Raw genomic sequence first — 22,189 nt, forward strand, 5'->3', positions numbered from 1 at the left:
CAGAGCTAAGGAATACATATTTTAAAGCACTGTCATGAATTCATACTGGAATTAACTCTTAATTGAAATTCAGGACTAGATGGTTTTTACTTTTCATATGCTCCCCCCATTCTTTTAGTCTTATTCTTGATAATGAATCTATCTTAGTAAGTCTGTTGTTTTCTTTGCATTATTTATACCTATCCAAATCATTACTCTTCAAGGACATTTCTTTATCTTTTACTTATTTTTGTTTTTGTTTTGACTTTGTCTTTTGATTTCCTCTTTATTCACAGTTTATGGACCACTGTGGCCTGTAGTGATTTCCAAACTCATAACATGCATTTAACTCTTATTTAACAGTCATGTGATGTCCAGGATTTACTTTTAAATTCAAGTATAACAAACATGCATAAAACTGTAAATGTTACACTCAGCACCCGGGTCTGTCTCATGATTTAAGTTTTCAACAATGTTCTGACAATCCCAAATGTCTATCCTTAGTTCTCAAAAGTTTTAAAACAAAGTACTTATGCTCCATAGGCATTTAAAACTAACCATCATAGGGAAGTGGCTGTCACTCAATCAGATAAGCTCCTGTTTACCATATAGGAGGCCCTCAGTTCGGGTCCTGGGGCCTCCTTGTGAAGGCAGGCTGGCCCGCATGCCGCGGAGCGCCGCCTGGCCCACAGATGCCGGGGAGAGCCAGCTCAGCAAGGTGATGCAACAAGGAAGGGAGACAAGTGAGAACACAGAACAGCCCACTCCAAATGTACACAGAGAGCAGACAGCAAGTAAGCCGCAAGGGGGGAGGGGAAATAAAATAAATAAATAAACACAGACACAGAAGAACGTACAGTGACTGGACCCAGAGAGCAGGCAGCACACAAAAAGCTTCAAGGGAGGGGGATAAAAAAAAACAAACAAAACTAAACCATCATCATTTCTTAGCCTCACCCCTCAAATCAGCACCTCCTGTGTTCTCCATTTCATTGAATGAATAGACTCCTACCCAATTGCTCTGTACAGACACCTGACTTTTGTTACTTTAATCCCCACACTACCAGGTTTGGTTGGCTGATTTTATTTCCTAAATATCCGTGTTTTCTGTCATCATTTTCACTACCATATATTTCAGTTATACTTTCCAGGACTACTGGAATAGCTTCTATTTTGGTTTCTTTGTCCTCCCTCACCATTGCCTTATTTTATGTCATCTTCCACACACTGCAAAAGTTGTTTTTTTTTAATTGGTGGCAAAATATATATATCATAAAACTCTTTTAAACCATTTTAAAATGAGCAGTTTAGTGACTTTAAGTACACTGGCAGTATTGTATGACTTTTGCCACTTTCTATATCTAGAACATTTTCATCATCCTGAATAGAAACTCTGTACCCATTAAACAATAACCCCCCCCCCAATTCCTGCATTCCCCCAGCCTTCTGTTTCTGTGAGTTTGCTTATAGTAAGAATTTCCTATATCTGAAATAATACAATATTTTCCTTTTGTGTCTGGCTTATTTTGCTCAATATGATGTCTTCAAGGTTCTTTCATGTTGTAGCATGAATCAGAACATCATTCCTTTTATAGCTGAATAACATTGCACTGTATGGATATAACACATTTTGTTTTCATTTGTCTGTTAATGGACTTACGGATTGCTTCTACATTTTTTTGGCTATTGTGAATAATGCCACTATGAATATCTGTATAAAACAAATTCAAGTCCCTATTTTCAATTCTGTTCTGTTGGTTAAGTACTTAAGAGTGGAATTGCCAGGACTTGTGGTAATTCTGTGGTTAACTTTCTGAGAAATCCATACATTGTTTTCCATAGTGGTTGCACCATTTTGCATCCTTACCAACAATGTATGAGGGTTCCTATTTCTCAGTACAGTGGCCAAGATATACTCTGCGATTTTTAAAGAATAGCCAGTCTCATGGGTGTAAAGTAGTGTGTCTCTGTGCAGTGTTTGACTTGCATGTCCCTGATAGCTAATAATGTTGATCAAGCATCTTTTCATGTGCTTAGTGGCCATTTATATATCTTCTTTGAAGAAGTATCTGTTCAAGTCCTTTACCCATTTTTTAATTGTTTTTGTTGTTGAGTTGTAGTTTTTATATATTCTGAATATTAAACCCTTTTTAGATGTTTCATTTCCAACTTTCTCTTATTGTGTAGGTTGTTTTCCCCCCCCTCACTTCCTTGATAATGTCCTTTGATACACAAAGGCTTTTTATTTAATTTTGATAAAATCCAATTTCTCTATATTTTTTCTTTTGTTACTGTTTTGGTGTCATATCTGTTCAGACTCCATTGCCACATACAAGGGTCTGAAGATGTTTCCCTTTTTTTCCCTTAGAATTTTATCGTTTTAGCTCTTATGTTTAGGTTCTTGATCAATTTTCAGTTAATTTTTGTATATGGTGTGAGGTAGGGATCCACTTTCATTCCTCTGCATGTGACCATCCAGTTTTCCCAGCACCATTTGTTGAATAGACCATTCTTTCCCCTGTTGAATTGCCTTGGTATTCTTGTCTAAACCGATTGACCATAGATGAATGGTTTTATTTCTGAACTCTCAATTCCTTATCATTGGTTTTTGCCTATCCATATGTCCGTATCACACTGTTTTGATTTCTGTAGCTTTGCATTCATGAAATGAGAGTCCTCCAACTTTGTTCTTTTTTCAAGATTGTTTTGGCTATTCAGGACCCCTTACAATACTATATGAATTTAATGGTTAGCTTTTCCATTTTTGCAAAAAACCAAACAAACAAAAAAACTGCTGCTGGGATTTTGGTTGGGATGCATTGAATCTGCAGATTCTTTTGGGTAGTATTGACATCTTAATAATATTAAGTCTTCTAACCCATGATCATGGGATATCTTGCTATTAATTTAGGTCTTCCTTAATTTCTTTCAACATGTTTTATAATTTTTAGTGTACAGGTTTTCCATTTTCTTGATTAAATTTACTCCTAGGTATTTAATATTTTTGATGCTATTTTAAATGAAATTCTTTTCTTAATTTCCGTTTTAGATTGTTCATTACTTGTGTATACAAACAAAACTCGTTTTTTTTCTGTCGATCTTGTATCCTTCAATTTTGCTGAATTCTTTTATTAGTTCTAGTAGCTTTCTTGTAAATTCTTGTGAATATGTATAGGACCATGTCATCTGTGAATAGAGACAATTTTACTTCTTCCTGTTCAGTTTCGGTGCCTTTTATTTATCTATGTTCTCTGTCTAGAACTTCTAGTACAATGTTGAATAACAGTGGGGTCAGCAGAAATCCTTGTCTTATTCCTGATCATAAGGGAAAAGCTTTCAGTTTTTCCCCATTGAATATTTTTTCCTGTGGGTTTTTAAATAAATGTACTTCATCATGTTGAGATAGTTCCCTGCTATTCCTGGGCTTTTTTGTTGTTTTTTTAAAATCTTGAAAGCATGATGGATGCTCTGAAGTGCCCTTTCTGCAGCAATTAAAATGATCATGTGGTTTTTTTCCCTCCTTCATTCTATTAATTTGATGTATTACCTTAATTTTTCTTTTTCTTTCCTTTAATTTTTTTAAAAAAGATTTATTTATTTTATCCCCGCCCCCACCCCCAGTTGTCTGTTCTCTGTGTCTATTTGCTGCATGTTCTTCTTTGTCCACTTCTGTTGTTGTCATCTGTGTCTCTTTTTGTTGTGTCATCTTGTGTGTCAGCTCTCTGTGTGTGTGGCACCATTCCTGGGCAGGCTGCACTTTCTTCTGTGCTGGGCAGCTCTCCTTACGGGGCACACTCCTTGCTCATGGGGCTCCCCTCCGCGGGGGACACCCCTGCATGGCAGGGCACTCCTTGCGTGCATCAGGACTGTGTGTGGGCCAGCTCCACATGGGTCAGGGAGGCCCGGGGTTTCAACCGCGGACCTCGCATGTGGTAGACGGACACCCTAACCACTGGGCCAAGTCTGCTTCCTACCTTAATTTTTCAACCACCCTTGCATTCCTAGGATAAATCCCACTTGGTCATGGTGTACAATCCTATTAATGTTGGAATTGGTTTACCAGTATTTTGTTGTGGGTTTTTACAACTATATTCATATTAGATATTGTTACCAAGCAAGGGCTTACTGCCTGATGCACACATAGAAGCCAATACTATGACACTGGGATTTTGAGAAAATTAGAAGCTTTAATGCAAGGTTGACCAGCTTAGAGACAGGAATCATGGCTCAAATCTGTCTTCCTGACCTGAGAGCTAAGGGAGATTTTATGGGAATCTGAGGTGAGAGGTGGGGACAGAAATGGGGAGGTTTGACTTGGCATGGTCCAGCTGGTTAAATATAGAGCTGTCCGTATGTGTTAGAGTATGTTTTAGGCCAGATCTTCCTTATTGAAGGACTTCTCACAATTGATTTGCTTCCAGTGTCTCCCTGTCCTTATAATCTTGGATCTGAGGGAGGTGACTTCTGTTCATGGTGTCTCAAAGGTTGTCTGAGGGACAAATGCAGGGTTTTCTGTTCGTGCTCAGGTTATAGGACCCGCAGTTAAACATATCGAGAAGAAGAGTTTATAGGAACAGAAGATACCTCTACAAACTGTTTTTCCTGCCCATGCTTTCAGTATTGGTCTATATTTTTCTTTTCTTGGGCTGTCTGTATCTGGCTTTGGTATCAGGACAATGCTGGCCTCCTTAAAATGAATTAGGAAGTAATCCTTCCTCTTTTCTTTTTTTAGAGTTTGAGAAGGATTGGTGTTAAACTTTTTTTTTTTAGATTTGTTTTATGTATTTATTCCCCTCCCCCTTGTTGTTTGAGGTCTGTCTGCTCTCTGTGTCTGCTCACCTTCTCTCTAAGAGGCACCATGAACCAAACCTGGAACCTTCCATGTGGGAGAGAGGTGCTCAGTTGCTTGAGCCACCTCAGCTCCCTGGCTTGCTGTGTGTCTCATTGTCTACCCTCTTTGTGTTTCTTTGTTGCATCATCTTGTTGCTCGCCTTCTCAGGAGGCACTGAAAACTGAACCCTCATGTAGTAGTGGAAGCCCAGTCACTTGAATCACATCTGCTTCCCTAAATTGTCTTTAAATGTTTGGTAAAATTAAATAGCAAAACCATCTAAGTCCTGGATTTTTCTTTGTTGGAAAACTTTTAAATGATTTATTCCATCTGTTTGTTAAAGGTCTATTGAGATTTTCTATTTCTTCTTGCATCAGATTAGATAATTTATATATTTCAAGGACTATTTTATTTAACTTTTCTAATTTGTTGGTTCATAGTACTTTATAATCCTTTTTATTTCTGTAAGGTCAGTAGTAATGTTCACTCTTTCCTGATTTTAGTTATTTGTGTCCTCGTTTTTTGTCAGTCTGGTTAAAGGTTTGTCTGTTTCGTTTTGTTGTTTTTTTTTTTAAGATTTATTTTATTTATTCCCCCGCCCCCCCCCCCGGTCATCTGCTCTCTGTGTCCATTCGCTGTGTGTTCCTCTGCATCCGCTTGCATTATCCAGCAGCACTGGAAAACTGCGTCTCTTTTTTGTTGCATCATCTTCCTCCATCAGCTCTCCAATGTGTGTGGTGCCACTCCTGGGTGGGCTGCACTTTTTTCATGCGGGGTGGCTCTTCCTGTGGGATGTACACGTGCATGTGGGGCACCCCTGCGCAGTGGCGCTCCTGCGTGGCAGGGTACTCCTTGCATGCGGCAGCACTGTGCATGGGCCAACTCACCACACAGGTCAGGAGGCCCTGGGGATCAAACCCTAGACCCTCCATGTGGTAGACAGACACTATCAGTTGAGCCACATCTGCTTCCCTCGTTAAAGGTTTATTGATGTTAGTGAGCTTTTCCAAGAAACAACTTTAGTTTTTGTTGATTCTTTTTATTGTTTTTATTTCTCTTTCATTCATCTGATGTACTCCTTATTGTTGCCTTCCTTCTGCTAACTTTAGGTTTAGTTTAATTTGCTCTGCTCTTCTTTTTCTATTTCCTGAGGTATGAAGGCAGGTTATTGATTTGCAGTCTTCTTTTTTTTAATAGCATGTAAGCTATAAATTTCCCTCTGTGCACTGTCTTTGTTGTGTCCTGTGAATTTTGGTATGTTGTGTTTTCATTGTCACTTGTCTCTTAAGTATTTTCTAATTCTCCTTGTGATTGTCTCTTTGACCAAGTGATTGTTTGAATATGTTAATTTCCACGTATTTGTAAATTTTCCAGTTTTCCTTCTGTTACTGATTTCTACCATCATTCTCTTTTAGTCAGAGAAGATGCTTTGATTGCTGTCTTTTAAAATTTATTGATTTGTGGCCTGAAGAATGATTCATATGCACTTTATAAGAATGCATATTCTGTTCTTATTAAGTGTAAGTTTTCTATATATGTCTCTAGCTCTAAGTGGGTTATAATATTGTTTAAGTCCTCTATTTTCTTATTTATCTTCTGTCTAGATGTTCTATTATTATTATTATTATTATTATTATTTTAAAGATTTATTTTTCTCCCTTTCCCCCTCACCCCTGCCCCGGTTGTCTGTTCTCTGTGTCTATTTGCTGTGTTATCTTCTTTATCCGCTTCTGTTGTTGTCAGTGGCATGGGAATCTGTGTTTCTTTTTGTTTCGTCATCTTTGTTGATGTCAGCTTTTCATGTGGGCAGCGCCATTCCTGGGCAGGCTGCACTTTCTTTCGCCCTGGGCGGCTCTCCTTATGGGGTGCACTCCTTGTGCGTGGGGCTCCCGTATGCAGGGGACACCCCTGTGTGGCACAGCACTCCTTGCATGCATCAGCACTGCGAGTGGGCCAGCTGCACACGGGTCAAGGAGGCCCGGGGTTTGAACCGCAGACCTCCCATGTGGTAGAAAGATGCCCTAACCACTGGGCCAAGTCCGCTTCCCTATTATTATTTTTTTAAGATTTATTTATTTATCTCCCTTCCCCCCCGCCCCCCTGTTGTCTGTTCTATGTGTCCATTCACTGTGTGTTCTTTTTTTTTTTAAAGATTTCTTTTTTTATTTATTTCTCTCCCATTCCCCGCCACTCCCCATCCCCCATTGTCTGCTCTCTCTATCCATTCACTGTGTGTTCTTCTCTGTCTGCTTGTATTCCTGTCAGCGGCCCTGAGTTATCTGTGTTTCTTTTTGTTGTGTCATCTTGCTGCATCAGCTCTCCGTGTGTGTGGCTCCACTCCTGGGCAGACTGTGCTTTTTTCGTGCTATATGGCTCTCCTTGCAGGATGCACTCCTTGCATGTGGGGTTCCCGTACATGGCAGGGCACTCCTTGTACGCATCAGCGCTGTGCGTGGGCCAGCTCCACACGGGCCAGGAGGCCCTGGGTTTGAACCCTGGACCTCCCGTGTGGTAGGTGGACGCTCTATCCATTAAGCCAAATCTGTTTCTTTTCTATGGTTCTTTTGCTTGTTCGTTGATAATATCTTTACTTTAGTAACAGATATATAAGCTAAAATTTTTCTAAACCACATTCAAATATACCATTTAGTGATGTTAAATTCATTCACAATGTTGTAGTACCATCACAACATCCGTTACCAACTTTTCTATCATCCCAAACAGATACTCTGTACCCATTGAGTGTTGACTCCCCATTCCCTGCCCCTACTCGGACCCCTGATAACCTGTATTCTAGTTTCTAATTCTGAGTTTGGCTTACTCTAATTATTTCATGTCAATGAGGTCATAACAATATTTGTCCTTTTGTGTTTGGCTTATTTCATTCAACATGATGTCTTAAGGTTCATCCAAGTTTTCACACATATCAGTTCATTCCTTTTTATGACTGGATAATATTCAATTGTATATATGTAGCACATTTTGTTTGTCCTTTCATCTGCTGATGGTCCCTTGGATTGCTTCTGTCTTTTGGCATTTGTGAATAATGCTGCATAAACATCAATATGCAATTGTCTGTTCATGTCCCTGCTATCAATTCTTTTGGATATACGCTTACTTACAAGTGGGATTGCTTGGTGATATGGCCATTCTATACTTTCTAAGGAACTGCCAAACTGTCTTCCACAGTGGTTACACCATTTCACATTTTACATTCTGCTAACATTGAACAAGGGTTCCTATTTTTCCACATCCTTTCCAACAATTTTTACTTTGTTTTTTCTTTTTAAATATTTATTTATTATTATTTTTTAATTACATTAAAAAATATATATGAGGTCCCATTCAACCCCACCGCCCCCTCCCCCCACTCCCCCCACAGCAACACTCTCTCCCATCATCGTGATACATCCATTGCACCTGGTAAGTTCATCTCTGAGCATCACTGCACCCCATAGTCAATGGTCCACATCATAGCCCAGACTCTCTCACGTTCCATCCAGTGGGCCCTGGGGGGATCTACGGTGTCCCGTAATTGTCCGTGAAGCACTATCCAGGACAACTCCACGTCCCGAAAACGCCTCCACATCTCATCTCTTCCTCCCGTTCCCCACACCCAGCAGCCCCCATGGCTACCGTTCCCATACCCATTTCACATTTCCTCTGTGGACATTGGATTGGTTGTGTCCATTGCACACCTATGTCAAGTGAGGGCTTAGATTCCACATGGGTACTGGATGCACTCTTCCCGCTTCTAGTTGTAGACACTCTAGGCTCCATGTTGTGGTGGTTGACCTTCTTCAACTCCATGTTAGCTGAGTGGAGTAAGTCCAATAAGTCAAAGTGTAGGAGCTGAAGTTTTACTTTGTTTTTTGTTTTGTTTTGCTTTGTTTTTTTTAAAAAATAATTGCCATTCTAGTGGGTGTGAAACGGTGTAGCCCATTGTGGTTTTGATTTGCATTTCTCTAATGGCTAATGATATTGAGTACCTTCATGTTCTTTTTGACCATTTGTATATCTTCTTGTAGAAATGTCTTTTCAAGCGTTTTGCCTACTTTTTGAACAAGTTGTTTAAGAACGGGAAATTCCGAGTATTATTTTGTTTTAACTCTGGTAATTTAATTCTTCTATTCCTTCGGGATTGCTAGTCTTTTTCCTTGTTGAGTGCTGTAACCATCTGTTTGTGACATTTCCAGAAACTGTTTTTGTTCCCAAATGGGGAAAGGAAAGAAAAGGGGGGAAAAATACTGTCTCTAAGACTGCTACCTCAACCTGTGGGTTTTGAAACCGTGGCCACCCTTGGTTCTCTGCCCCCCCCCCATCAAAAGTAGCAATCAGACCACACAAACAAACACACTTTCTCTCTCTCTCTCTCCCCCCCTCTCCTCTTCCTCTTCCTCTTTCCCTCCCTTAGATTTTGAAGGATGAGGTCCTTATTGCCTACTCTGCCACCCGACCAGCAAGCCACACTCCAGGAATGTGGGCTTTAGGCTACTACCCGGTTGCCTGCCATGTGGTGGGGCTTGGAGTCTGGTAGCCTCTACATGGAAGGTGAAATTTACTCATATTTACAAGCCTTCATCCAGCTCTTCCCTGTAAGCTGCAAGTGTTTCACTAGACTCCAGAGTTTCTAAAATAACTGATTCAGAAAGTTCCTATGAATTCAATAGTTCGGTGGAGGAACAAATTCCTAGAGTTCCCTACTGCATCATCTTCCCACAGTCTCTGCAAGATTTGTGTTTTAAAATGTAAATTTTATGAGATCATCCATTATTACAAAAAAATGAAAAATCTCCAGAGGCTCATCAATGCCCATTGGATAAAATCTAAACTTCTATGGCTGAGATAGGCTCTGACATTCTGGCATTCTGCCTAGTTTCAACTGCCCTCTACTTTTTGAACCAGTCATATACTGCTCTACCTTTTTTAAGTTTTTATACATGCTTCTCTGTAAACCTTTACCCTACCCCACCCAATTCCTTTATCTTATTTCAGAAGTTTCCTTTCTTTCAGAAGCTTTTCCTGACTCCTCAAAATACTGAATTACATGAAAAACCTATTCAGGCTCCCAGCAAGTCCTTTCTGAACCATTCTTCCCACTTGTACCTACTCTGTCCCATTTCTCAATTTGAGCCAGTTAGTGCTAAGCTTTCTTGGCAGGTTAAACAACTGATAATTTTGGTGGTGATGGATATATATGTTCACTGTCATAATTGTGATGGTTTCTGTTGGGAGTTGAATCATGCCTTCTGCAGAAGGATGTTCAGGTCCCACCCCCTGAGTCTATATAAATAGGACCTTTGAAAATGTTATTCAGTAAGATGTGCCAAGACTGAATGAGGGTGAACCTTAATCTAATATTAATATGGCTGAAGTCCTTATAAGCAAGGGAAATTGGGCACGAAAGGATAAGTCACGGGGAACAATCAGAGCTGGAAGTCAAGGGAACCTGGAAGAGAAAGGCAATAGCACCAGGGTCATACCCGTGTGACAGGAAAGCTAAGGAACTCCAAGGATGGCCAACCAGCCAGAAGATACTGACCCCAGGAGGAAGCAAGCTTTCCAGCCTCTGAAACCATGAGCCCATAATTTGTTGTTGTTATGCCTACCCATTATATGGGTTTGTTTTAGCATTTGGGAAACTAATAGTGTCTCAGGTATATACATACATCATTACTTACTAAATTGTATTCACATATGTGCATTGCAGTGAATGTCAATCATGTTTCATTATAACTGGAAGGAAATTTCCACATGATCTGCTCACCATAAATAGGTCACATTACTAAAGACTTCGTCTCACTCTGAAAACTGTTGAGGCTCCATACCACTCTCACCTCTTCCTTTAAGGGCTCTTCTTAGCCCATGTTTCTCTAAGTTACTAGGCTGTTGTCTCTATCTTCACCCCACACCCTTGTCATTCTTCATCTGTGCCAGAGCACTCTTTCTAGAAGAGAAAAACCTCATGATGTTACTGCCATTCCCATAGACTCTAGCTGTTATTCGTAAGCATTCTTGTGTGCTGGAAGCTGTGGCTGACAGAGAGGCCAAGAAACATGGGCAAGACACATGGGGCTTTTGCTCCTTCTGTGCTTAGAGTCTAATGGGCTACACATGAACACCAACTGTAGGCATGGATCCTCAGGACCACAGAGGGTTTGTCAAATAGATATACAAGCAAATATTAGAAGAAAAGAAGGTTGGTTAAACCCAGCAAATTCCAATGTGAAGGTATTAGACACTCTATTGGTGTTTCTTAAAGTATGCTCTGAAACATATTTTCACAATGTAAAAAACATCATGTCCTGGTTTGATTTCTGGCTCCCTATCAGTTTTCTGAATCTGAATCTCTTGAGAATGGGCTTGGGTATATGCATTTTAACAAGCTTGCTTAAAGGCTACTATAGGGCTACTTAGAATGGTGAGAGGCTAGCTATAAACCTCGGTAAAGCAAGAAGGTAGTAGAAGTTGGTTTTCTTGGTAGTTTGCATGTCTTCCTTGTATTATAGAGATAGGAATGCTTTGGCTCTTAGGTGCCTGGTAGGGCATATCCATTTAATGGTTTAGAATTTATAATGTATGCTTTTATTGCATAATTTATCTGTTTGATGTAAATTACATGCCTTGTAGGTTTTTTAAATCAAATTTTTCTTTTTCTACAGAACTCAACAAAAATCCAGTGGAAGGCTTTTCAGCAGGTTTAATAGATGATAATGATCTCTACCGATGGGAAGTCCTTATTATTGGTCCTCCAGATACTCTTTAGTAAGTATAATGGAACTAACATCTTCAAAATGGAGCTCTGTTAATTGATTGAAATATAAAATATAAACTATTTAATTAAATGAAATATAAACTAAAATACTATTTTGTGAAGAACAGGTAAAAGGCCTGTATTTGCTGCCATTTGTACTGAATTTGATTATGTCTAGACTTTTTGTGTTCCACTTCAAGCTATAATTTCTAAAATGTGTTGCTTTCTTTTATATATATATGTGTGTGTGTGTATATATATATATAAAAGTTTTTGGGAAGCAGACTTGGCCCAGTGGTTGGGGCGTCCGTCTACCACATGGGAGGTCCGCAGTTCAAACCCTGGGCCTCCTTGACCCATGTGGAGCTAGCCCATGCGGGCAGTGCTGATGCGTGCAAGGAGTGCTGTGCCACGCAGGGGTGTTCCCCGCGTAGGGGAGCCCCACGTGCAAGGAGTACGCCCCATAGGGAGAGCCGCCCAGCACGAAAGAAAGTGCAGCCTGCCCAGGAATGGCGCCGCACACTCGGAGAGCTGACACACAAGATGACACAACAAAAAAGAAACACAGATTCCCGTGCCGCTGACAACAACAGAAGTGGACAAACAAGACAACACAGCAAATAGACACAGAGAACAGATAACCGGGACGGGGCGGGGGGAGGGGAGATAAATAAATAAATAAATAAATAAATAAATAAATAAATAAATAAATAAATCTTTTTTTTTTTTTAAAGTTCTTAATAGAATATTTCTGAATATCTGGAATAAATTTTATTTCAGAAAAGCTGTCTTTAATAAAGGTGATGTTTTATGTTAGTAATATATATATTATTCAGAAATTGGAGAATTAATTTTGACAGGGTCAGGAAAAGAAGAAAATTCTCTATTGAAATGTATTTAAATATATATTAATGTAACAAATGTACATTAATATATATTGATGCATATTTCAGAGAGATTTCATTATAACATTTTGAACATGTAGTCTCAAGACTGGAGAGACTTTTCAGAAGCATATATTTTAGTGGTTCTCTAATTGGTCAAAGAATACTGGCAGAACCAAGGTGTTCCGACCCTAAAATGAACTAACGGTCACCTTTTCTTAGTTTACAAAAGCAGTTATTGGGGTATAAAATAATCTGTTAACTGACTACCTCTTGTTGAACCAATGATTTAAATATAGACAACAGAATATAGTGGTTCCAAAGAGCAATGGAGAAAGAGAGATGGAATTTCTTAAATGGTTCATTTAATACATTACTATATACAAAGACTATATAATCTTATTTTCTACTCAGATTGTTTATAGACTACTTAAATTTACTAGTATCTACATTTTATGAGATGCACCATGGTTTCCTTATGTTAGTGATTGGTGTGAGTTCAAAAATAGTGTATATTCCTATTTTTGTTGTAGAAGTTAAAGTGTTCAGGGCAGGGAGGGGAGAGTGACCTTTTTAAAACCATGCAACTGAGGGGGAGACAGCAATATTCCAGAGACAGAATCTTGCTACCTTTAGAGTAGATAAGAGGCAAAGAGAGAAATTCTTCTAAACAGTTATCTATATAGAGGATTGCTTGGGGATCCACTTTTTTTTTTTTTTTTAAGATTTATTTATTTATTTAATTCCCCCCCTCCCCCAGTTGTCTGTTCTCTGTGTCTATTTGCTGCGTCTTGTTTCTTTGTCCGCTTCTGTTGTCGTCAGTGGCACGGGAAGTGTGGGCGGTGCCATTCCTGGGCAGGCTGCACTTTCTTTTGCGCTAGGCAGCTCTCCTTATGGGGTGCACTCCTTGCGCGTGGGGCTCCCCTACGCGGGGGACACCCCTGCGTGGCGTGGCACTCCTTGCGCGCATCAGCGCTGCACGTGGGCCAGCTCCACATGGGTCAAGGAGGCCCGGGGTTTGAACCACGGACCTCCCATGTGGTAGACGGACGCCCTAACCACTGGGCCAAGTCCGTTTCCCCACTATTTTTTTTTAAAGATTTCTTTTTTAAATTTATTTCTCTCCCCTTCCCTGTTGTCTACTCTCTGTGTCCATTTGCTGTGTGTCCTTCTGTGTCCACTTGCATTCTCGTCAGGTGGCACCGGGAATCTGTGTCTCTCGTTGTGCCATCTTCCTGTGTCAGCTCTCCTTGTGTGCAGTGCCACTCTTGGGTGGGCTGTGCTTTTTTCCCATGGGGCAGCTCTCCTTGTGGGGCACATTCCTTGTGTGTGGTACACCCCTACTCGGGGTACACCCCTGCATGGCATGGCATTCCTTATGCACGGTAGCACTGTGCATGGGCCAGCTTACCACACAGGCCAGGAGGCCCTGGGTATCAAACCCTGGACCTCCTATATGGTAGGTGGACATTCCGTCAGTTGAGCCACATTGTTTCCCTGGGGATCCATTCTTGAGATCCATTTGTAAAGGCCTCACTGGATTCTTTTTTATGCTGTGGTGGAGGGTATCTCTAAATATTATTAGGGAAGTGGACTTGGCCCAATGGATAGGGCGTCTGCCTACCACATGGGAGGTCCGCGGTTCAAACCCCGGACCTCCTTGACCCGTGTGGAGCTGGCCCACGCACAGTGCTGATGTGCGCAGGGAGTTTCCTGCCACGCAGGAGTGTCCCCCGCGTAGGGGAGCCTCACGTGCAAGGAGTGTGCCCTGTAAGGAGAGCCGCCCAGTGCGAAAGAAAATGCAGCCTGCCCAAGAATGGCGCCGCACACACGGAGAGCTGATACAAGATGCAACAAAAAGAAACACAGATTCCCGGTGCTGCTGATAAGATAGAAGCAGTCACAGGAGAACACACAGCGAGTGGATACAGAGAACAGACAGCTGGTGGGGGGGAGGGAGGGGAGAGAAATAAATAAAAAATAAATCTTTTTTAAAAAATTAAAAAAATATTATCAGGTCCACATATTCTTTATACTTTCAGCTTCACTACAGAACCAATTTTTAATATACATTGTGCTAATTAATAGGTCATTCCTTTCACCAAGAAAAATCCATTTTTGGTATTCAGTGTTTATTTTTAAAAGTGTTAACTGTTTATTTGAGACGTGGATAGCAAAATTACTTTTGGCAGCTGCGTCTGGAGTGTGTATTTGCTAATGCAACCACTGGTTGCCACTTCTGTACTTTTCCTTCCTGATTAGAGTACTTGTAGCACCCTGGCTGTAGCTTAAACTCAGCCCACACATACTTTTAACATACTGTAAATAGTGAAGCCTTAAAGCGGTTGAAAGACATAATAATAATAATAATACAAAAATGCTTGGATTGATTCCTTTTTATTAATGACCTTTTCTAATATTCATGTGCTTAAAGTTAAAAATTATTTTTAAAGCTCTCTAAAAAGCAGTAGCACTGTTAATATATTTTGAGCCTTTCACTTTCCTTTTTTGCAATTTCTTAATTAACGTTCATTATGAAAGAGTTGAGATTTATCCTGCATCCTAAGGGCAACGCATGGCTAATGAAGAATTTTTATTTAGAATGTTATCAGTTAGAGTCATATTTTAAAATATGATTCAAATTATTAAGTATCGTAACAGGGGATTTGCGGTTTATTTTGACTTTTATTTATGCAACGAAATTTGTTTTTAATGACAATTTATTTCAAAAGAAATCTTTTCTATTCTGATAAATGTTCTTTACTGAACCAAAACTAGTTTTACCACAGAAAGAAGAACTATAAGGAATAGATAGCATGGTTAGTTTAGAGTGGATAAGGGCATTTCAGACAGCTTGAAAAGGCACAAAGGTGGTGATTTTTCATGATGGGGATTCTAGTAATCTACTGTTGAGTTTGAGTGGATCTGATGAATTGAAATTAAGGAGCCTTAGGGAGCTGGTGTTGCTTAATGGTTGAGCACCTGCTTCCCATGAATGAATGTATGAGGTCCCAGGTTCAAGCCCCAGTACCTCCTAAAAAAAAAAAAAAAAAGGAGCCTGGGACAGCTAACTTAATATTATTAAGAAACAGCCTTACAGTTCTTACAGTTGGAATCAACTGTGTGGGCTTTGTAGGGGCTGTTTTGATGTAGTTTTGTTTTTTAAATTAGAAAAGTTGTAGGTTTACAAAAAAATCATGCAGAAGATAGAGTTCCCATATAACTCCTCTTCCCCATTATTTTTTAAACTTTATCTTAATGTGGTATATTCGTTACAGTTGATGAAGGAATATTATTAAAATTGTGCTTTTAATTAAAGTCCATGTTTTATATTAGGGTTCACTGTGTTGTACAGTCCTATGGTTTTGTAAGAAATATTTTTTTATTCTAGTAACATTTATATAACCTAAAATTTGCTTTAAACCACATTCAAATATATGTTCTGTATTTGTAGCTTTCAAACTGTTTTTCCCACAACCCATAATCAAAAATATTTTACATCAGATAAAACTATATTCATATATAGTGCATACATATGTATATATAGGTTAGTAAACAGAAATGTGCATGAAACTTAAGTAACAGAAATAAACTACCTGTGATGATCCCAGTGTTATCTAGTTGCTTTTTATTTGTTTTTTAAAAAATGGTTAGTGACTCATTAAATAGGTTTTGTAGCCCCAGTTTGGAAAATTAGTCCAAATAATTAATGTTCTAAGACCAGTTTTGGCACTTACTTACACAGTTGAGGTAACATAGACTGAGAAGATAAACACTTATCTCTTATCAGTGTAATGCATTCTTTACAACAGGCATTCCAGCCTACATTTCCCTTAAGCCTTCATGGTTTTTTTCCCCCTTGAATAGTTGACTCCATAAATTATGTAAATCAAGGCCATAAGACAGACATAAACTGTCATTTTTCTTTCTACCCCTAGATAGCTGTACTATATATCTGTTTTTCTTCCTGTGTGAAAGGAGAAATGTTCTTTTCTTTTTCATAGTTAAGTCTTCTCCTGCCCTTAATTTCTTCCTGTCCCATTTCTACCTAATTTCTGAGTTACTCTTTCTCTAGTATCTTTAGTCTTTCTCCCAGCACCTTTCTATATCCTTGGAAACCACATTCCTTTTTTACCTCTCTTAAAGCCCTTCATTTGTATAATCCCCTCATATAGTTACCATTTTCTTTAACTGTTAAACTTCTTAAACAAATTTTCCTGTGGATTATACTTGTACTTTGCCACCCCATTCTTTAATCCTCTGCAGTTGTTTTTCCTATTTTGTCACCAAAATTGTTTTATCAGCGTTTCTTTACGTTTCAAACTAGTGCCTTAAGTATTCTGACTTACGTGCTATTACTGATGCTGCCTCTTTTTAAAAATTAATTTCTCCCTCTAATTTTGGTTTTTTAAAAAAATATTTTATTACAGAAGTTATGAACTTAGAAAACAATCATGCACATGTATAGACTTCCCACACAACACATAATTTTGTTTTTAAGATCAGAAAAGGCAATAAAAATTAACACTTGCTTATAGTAAAAAATGTAAACAATATTGAAATGTATAAAGCAGAAAGTAAAAGATCCCATAATCCTGCCCTCCAGGGTTAATCATTGCTGTATATTGGTGTCATGTATCCAGAGTTTCCTATTTGTACACAAACATTTCCCCACTGTATCTTCTTAAAAACATAAATTGCTTATTTTATAAATCCTTGCTTTTTTTCATTTATCAATAGATTGCTCAATCATTCCATGACAGTACTTTATTACTGATACTTTTCTTGATAGGTATTTTTCATGTGCCACTAGAATGCAAAGTCCATGAAACCAGTGCTCTCTAAGGTCTTTTTAAAAAAAGATTTCTTTATTTATTCTCCCCTCTCCCCCGCATTGTTTGTGCTCATTACCTGCTTGTCTTCTTTTTAGGAGGCACTGGAAAGTAAACCCAGGGCCTCCCATGTAAGAGGGAGGTACCTAATGCTTGAGCCACCTCCACTCTGTTTTGTTGTGTCTCTTTGTTTCCTTGCTGTGTCTCTTGGTTGCATCATCTTGCTGTGTCATCTCTCTACACCAGCCCATTGCATCAGCGTGCTGTCTTGTTTGTCTTCTTTAGGAGGCACTGGGAACCAAACCTGGGACCTCCTATGTAGGAGGCGGAGCTTGGCTGCTTGAGCCACATCTGCTTCCTCTAAGGTCTTGATCACTGTTGTGTTCTTTTACAAAAAAAAAGTGTCCAACGCATACTGGATACTCATTGTATATTTATTCAGGGAATGACAACCATTTAATGAGTTAAGAATTCTGATTTTCACTGATCTGAATGCTGAAACAACTATGATTATATATCCTATTCTCATGTAGTTTACAGTGAACAATAAAAAGAATCAGATTGAGCATTACTCTGCAATAAAAAAAGTATAAAAGGACCTAGTGGTTAGTTTAGATTGGATGGTCAAGTAAACTCTTTCTTAGGAGGTAACATTTAAGCTGAGTTCTCAGTAACAACCAAAAAACAACGGGAGGGAAAAGCAGACTTGGCCCAGTGGTTAGGGTGTCCATCTACCATATGGGAGGTCCGCGGTTCAAACCCCAGGCCTCCTTGACCCGTGTGGAGCTGGCCCATGTGCAGTGCTGATGCGCGCAGGGAGTGCTGTGCCATTCAGGGGTGTCCCCTGCGTAGGGGAGCCCCATGCGCAAGGAGTGCGCCCTGTAAGGAGAGCCACCCAGCGCGAAAGAAATTTCAGCCTCCCCAGTACGCCGCACATACAGAGAGCTGACACAAGAAGATGACGCAACAGAAAAAGAAACACAGATTCCCGTACCGCTGACAACAACAGAAGCGGACAAAGAAGATGAGCAAATAGACACAGAGAACAGACAACTGGGGACTACGGGGGAGGGGAAAGAAAGAAATAAAATAAATAAATCTTGAAGAAAAAAAAAGACAAGGGGAAAAGGGAAGCGGATTTGGCTCAATGGATAGAGCGTCCGCCTACCACATGGGGACCCAGGATTCAAACCCAGGGCCTCCTGACCCGTGTGATGAGCTGGCCCCCGTGCAGTACTGATGCACTCAAGGAGTGCCGTGCCCCGCAGGGGAGTCCCCCGCGCAAGGAGTGCGCCCCTCAAGGAGAGCCGCCCAGTGCAAAAAAAGTGCAGCCTGCCCAGGAATGGCGCCGCACACATGGAGAACTGATGCAGCAAGATGATACAACAAAAAGAGGCACAGATTCCCAGTGCCGCTGACAAGAATATAAGCCAATACAGAAGAACATATAGTGAATGGACACAGAAAGCAGACAACTGGGTCCGGGGGCGGGGAAGAGGAGAGAAATACAGATAGATAAATCTTTAAAAAAAAATGAAAAACAAGGGGAGGGAAGTGGATGTGGCTTAATTCATTAGGCTCCTATCCTTGTGAAGGCAAGCTGGCCCACGCCCGCGGAGAGCTGACACAGCAAGATGACACAACAAAGCTAGACAAGCAGACAGAAGAATGTGCAGGGAATGGACACAGAGAGCAGACAGCAAGCAAGTGGCAAGGCAGGAGGTTTAAATTTTTTAAAAAATCTTTAAAAAAGAGAAGGAGAGAAGGATGTTTCAGAGGAAAATACTTGGGTAATACTGAGGCCTTAAGGCATGAATTTAGTTATTGTTGCCCTTAAGGCTGACTTGTTCTCTTTGGTTTTAGTTACTAATGTATACAAGTCATTTTGTTCTTTTGACAGTTCTTCAAGAGCTATTCTTAATGAGATGGCAGTGTACTGGAACTGCACTGTCTAGTACATTAGTCACTAACCACATTAGTCTTTTAAAATCAATTTAAACTGAAACTATAGTTCCTGAATTGCAGTAGACATATTTCAAGTGGCCAGTGGCCCCCGTATTAGTGAAGATAGAGAACATTTCCAGAGTTGCACAAAGTACTATTGGATGGCACTGCTGTAGAGCGTCACTAGAATATAAACTCCTTGAGGCCTGAGACTTTGTATTTTGTTCACTATTCTCCTAGTGTCTGACACATGAGTGCCAAATATTTGTTAACATGATGAATTGAATAAATTGCTGGATAAATAGAAGATCGGGAGCACATCTAATTCCAGACAAAGATCAACGAAATCTCAGAAACTCTGAGATGAGGAAAAGCTTCATGTGTTCAAGGAACTAAAAGAAGACTGGCTGTCACAGAGAGAAAAGTGATTGTGATGAACAGAGAAATGGACAACTTGAGCACTATAGGCAATGTTAAGCCTTCTGAATTTTGTTCTAAGTGCAATGAGAAGTGGTGGAAAAGTTTGTAGCTTGGTTAGTAATGTGATCTTACCATTTTACTAGCTCTCTTGAGAGTTTAATAAAAGGTGCTAGGTATGACAGTCTATTAAACTGGGTATTTTAGTAAGTAACTGCTTGGAGTTGAGATTACACATTTATTCCAGTTTTAGTGTTAGTGCTAACACATCCTTGTTTTATATTTGTTTGAATAATTGCTTATCAGCAGGAACTTATAGACAACTTTTTTTGTTTGTTTATTTTTCCAGTGAAGGAGGTGTTTTTAAGGCTCATCTCACTTTCCCAAAAGATTATCCCCTCCGGCCTCCTAAAATGAAATTCATAACAGAAATTTGGCATCCGAATGGTAAGTTTATCTAGTTTTCCTTTTACATTTGCAAATATGATGGCTTGCCATTAAAGTTTTTTAAGTTCAATAAGAGAGATGTCCTTCTCAATGAGGTCCTTTGGAATTTTTCCTAAGTTCTTTGTTCATTGTGCACATGGCTGGTGCTAGAGTCTTTAAAAGAGATGGAGTGACTGATCATACAGAAAAAAAGATATTTATTTACTTAATTTTCAGCTCTTTTTAAGATTAACCATGTTCCAAAATAAGAGGTAGGGTTTCTGGCTGATACTAGATGGCTTAGGAGAAGAGCTGGTCGAAATCAGTTTGTTTGTTTTTTAGTTTTTGTTTTTGATTTTCTTTTAAAAGGCAGGCGAAGCTTTTTGTTTTTGTAGGCCCATAAGGGAGAATGAGTTAGAGAGGGAAATAATCAAGACTTGATTTGAGAGAGGAGATAATTTGGAAGAAAGGATACCTGAGGAGGTGATGGGAACAGGGATGGCAACTACAGAAAAGTTAGACCTAGGACAGAGTGAAAAGTCATTCTGAAATAGGAATGGAAGGAAAGCCTCGGTAAGTAAGCATTTGGATGTCTGCTTGGACGCTGGAGGTACAAAGATGACTAATGCGTTTTGGTACCTTTTAGTACTGATACTATGGGCTATGTAATGGGGAATAGATATGTAAATATAATGGTGAACTTGGGAGATAAAAGCGTTGTAGATAAAAAAGTGTTTTGGTAATACAGAAGAGGGAATCGGGGAATAATTCTTGAGAATATGGTTGTTTAGGCAGTGGGGACTCATTAAATGAATGGTTTTAAAGTGGTATTTTAGGTTCATTTTGATTATATTTTCCTTCTACAAAGATTATACTCACTGAGGAAGGATTGGAAGGGAAGCAAGACTGATAGCCAGGAGGTAGAGGATTTTGTAAATGGTTTAGGGAAGAGACAATAAAAGCTTGAACTGAAAGTAGCAACAGGAAACAACTCTCACTTCTTGACTACCAGATGCGGTGGTAATGGAGAAATAATTAGAATTCACTGGCAATTCAAAAAATATTTATAGATTCAAAACATGAGAGATACATATGACTTCATACACATTAGGATAGCTGTAATCAGAAAGAGGTGGTAACACGTATTTATGAGGATATGTAGCAATTTCGACCCTCAAACATTGCTGATAAGAATGTAAAATGGAATAACATGACTTTAAAATGCTGTTTGACCTAATGTAAGGGGGAAATGGAAAGGAGAAATGAGTTTATATGGCTACGAGTCTCTAAAAAAGAGTCTGGAGGCTGTCAAAAGGATTGCCCTTATGCACAACTGAGCAGAGTCTAAGAGAGAAAGTAGATACAACCCCAGGTATTCGTTCCTTTGAGGGCTAAAGAGACCCAGGGGTTCTATGGTCATGGCAGATGGGGTTCACTGCCATGTCAGATGGCCCTTCTTTGGAGCTGGTGTTTCTGCGTGATGAAATCGGACTCAGAGGGGATCTCTTTTCACAAGACTTTCATGCTGCTTTACTGGAATTGTAGTTGGTGTTGAGGTTTAAGATATATTTAGGGGATTTGAATCTCTGGACTGACAATATGATAGCCAGGCTCTGAGCCTCAACAGACTTCAACGCCTACAATCTGATTTATTGGACTCACCTCACTCAGCTAAGATGGAGTTGAAGAAGGACAACCACCACACCATGGAGCCTAGAGTGCCTACAACTGATTGCAGGAGGGTTACATACAGTATCCATGTGGAATCTGAGCCTCCTCTTGACATAGAGGTGCAACGGACACAACCAATCCAAGGTCCACAGAGAAAAGGTGGCATTGGAGTGGGAAAAGTGGACATGGTGGCTGATGGGTATGGGGAATGGCAGGAAGAGATGAGATGGGGAAGCGCCTTTGGGACTTAGAGTTGCCCTGGACGGTACTTCAGGGGCAATCACCAGACATTGTAAATCCTCCCAGGGCCCACTGGATGGAATGTGGGAGAGTATGGGCCATGATGTGGACCATTGACCATGAGGTGCAGAGATGCCCAGAGATGTACTTACCAAATGCAATGGATGTGTCATGATGATGGGAGTGAGTGTTGCTGGGGGGGGAATGGTGG

The 22,189-nt window shown here is 39.8% G+C and overlaps 1 protein-coding gene across 1 annotated transcript in view; it reads left to right on the forward strand.

Annotated features, from left to right (window-relative positions):
• UBE2G1 (ubiquitin conjugating enzyme E2 G1) overlaps window positions 1-22,189 on the forward strand; it is a 117,628-nt gene that overhangs the window by 73,190 nt on the left and 22,249 nt on the right. Inside the window, exons 2-3 of the mRNA XM_023584215.2 lie at window positions 11,473-11,575; window positions 19,991-20,088. Coding sequence (XP_023439983.2) covers window positions 11,473-11,575; window positions 19,991-20,088 — 201 coding nt within the window. The remainder of the gene's footprint in view (window positions 1-11,472; window positions 11,576-19,990; window positions 20,089-22,189) is intronic.

Source organism: Dasypus novemcinctus, chromosome 21 (assembly GCF_030445035.2).
Source record: "Dasypus novemcinctus isolate mDasNov1 chromosome 21, mDasNov1.1.hap2, whole genome shotgun sequence".
NCBI classification, from domain to species: Eukaryota; Metazoa; Chordata; class Mammalia; order Cingulata; family Dasypodidae; genus Dasypus; species Dasypus novemcinctus.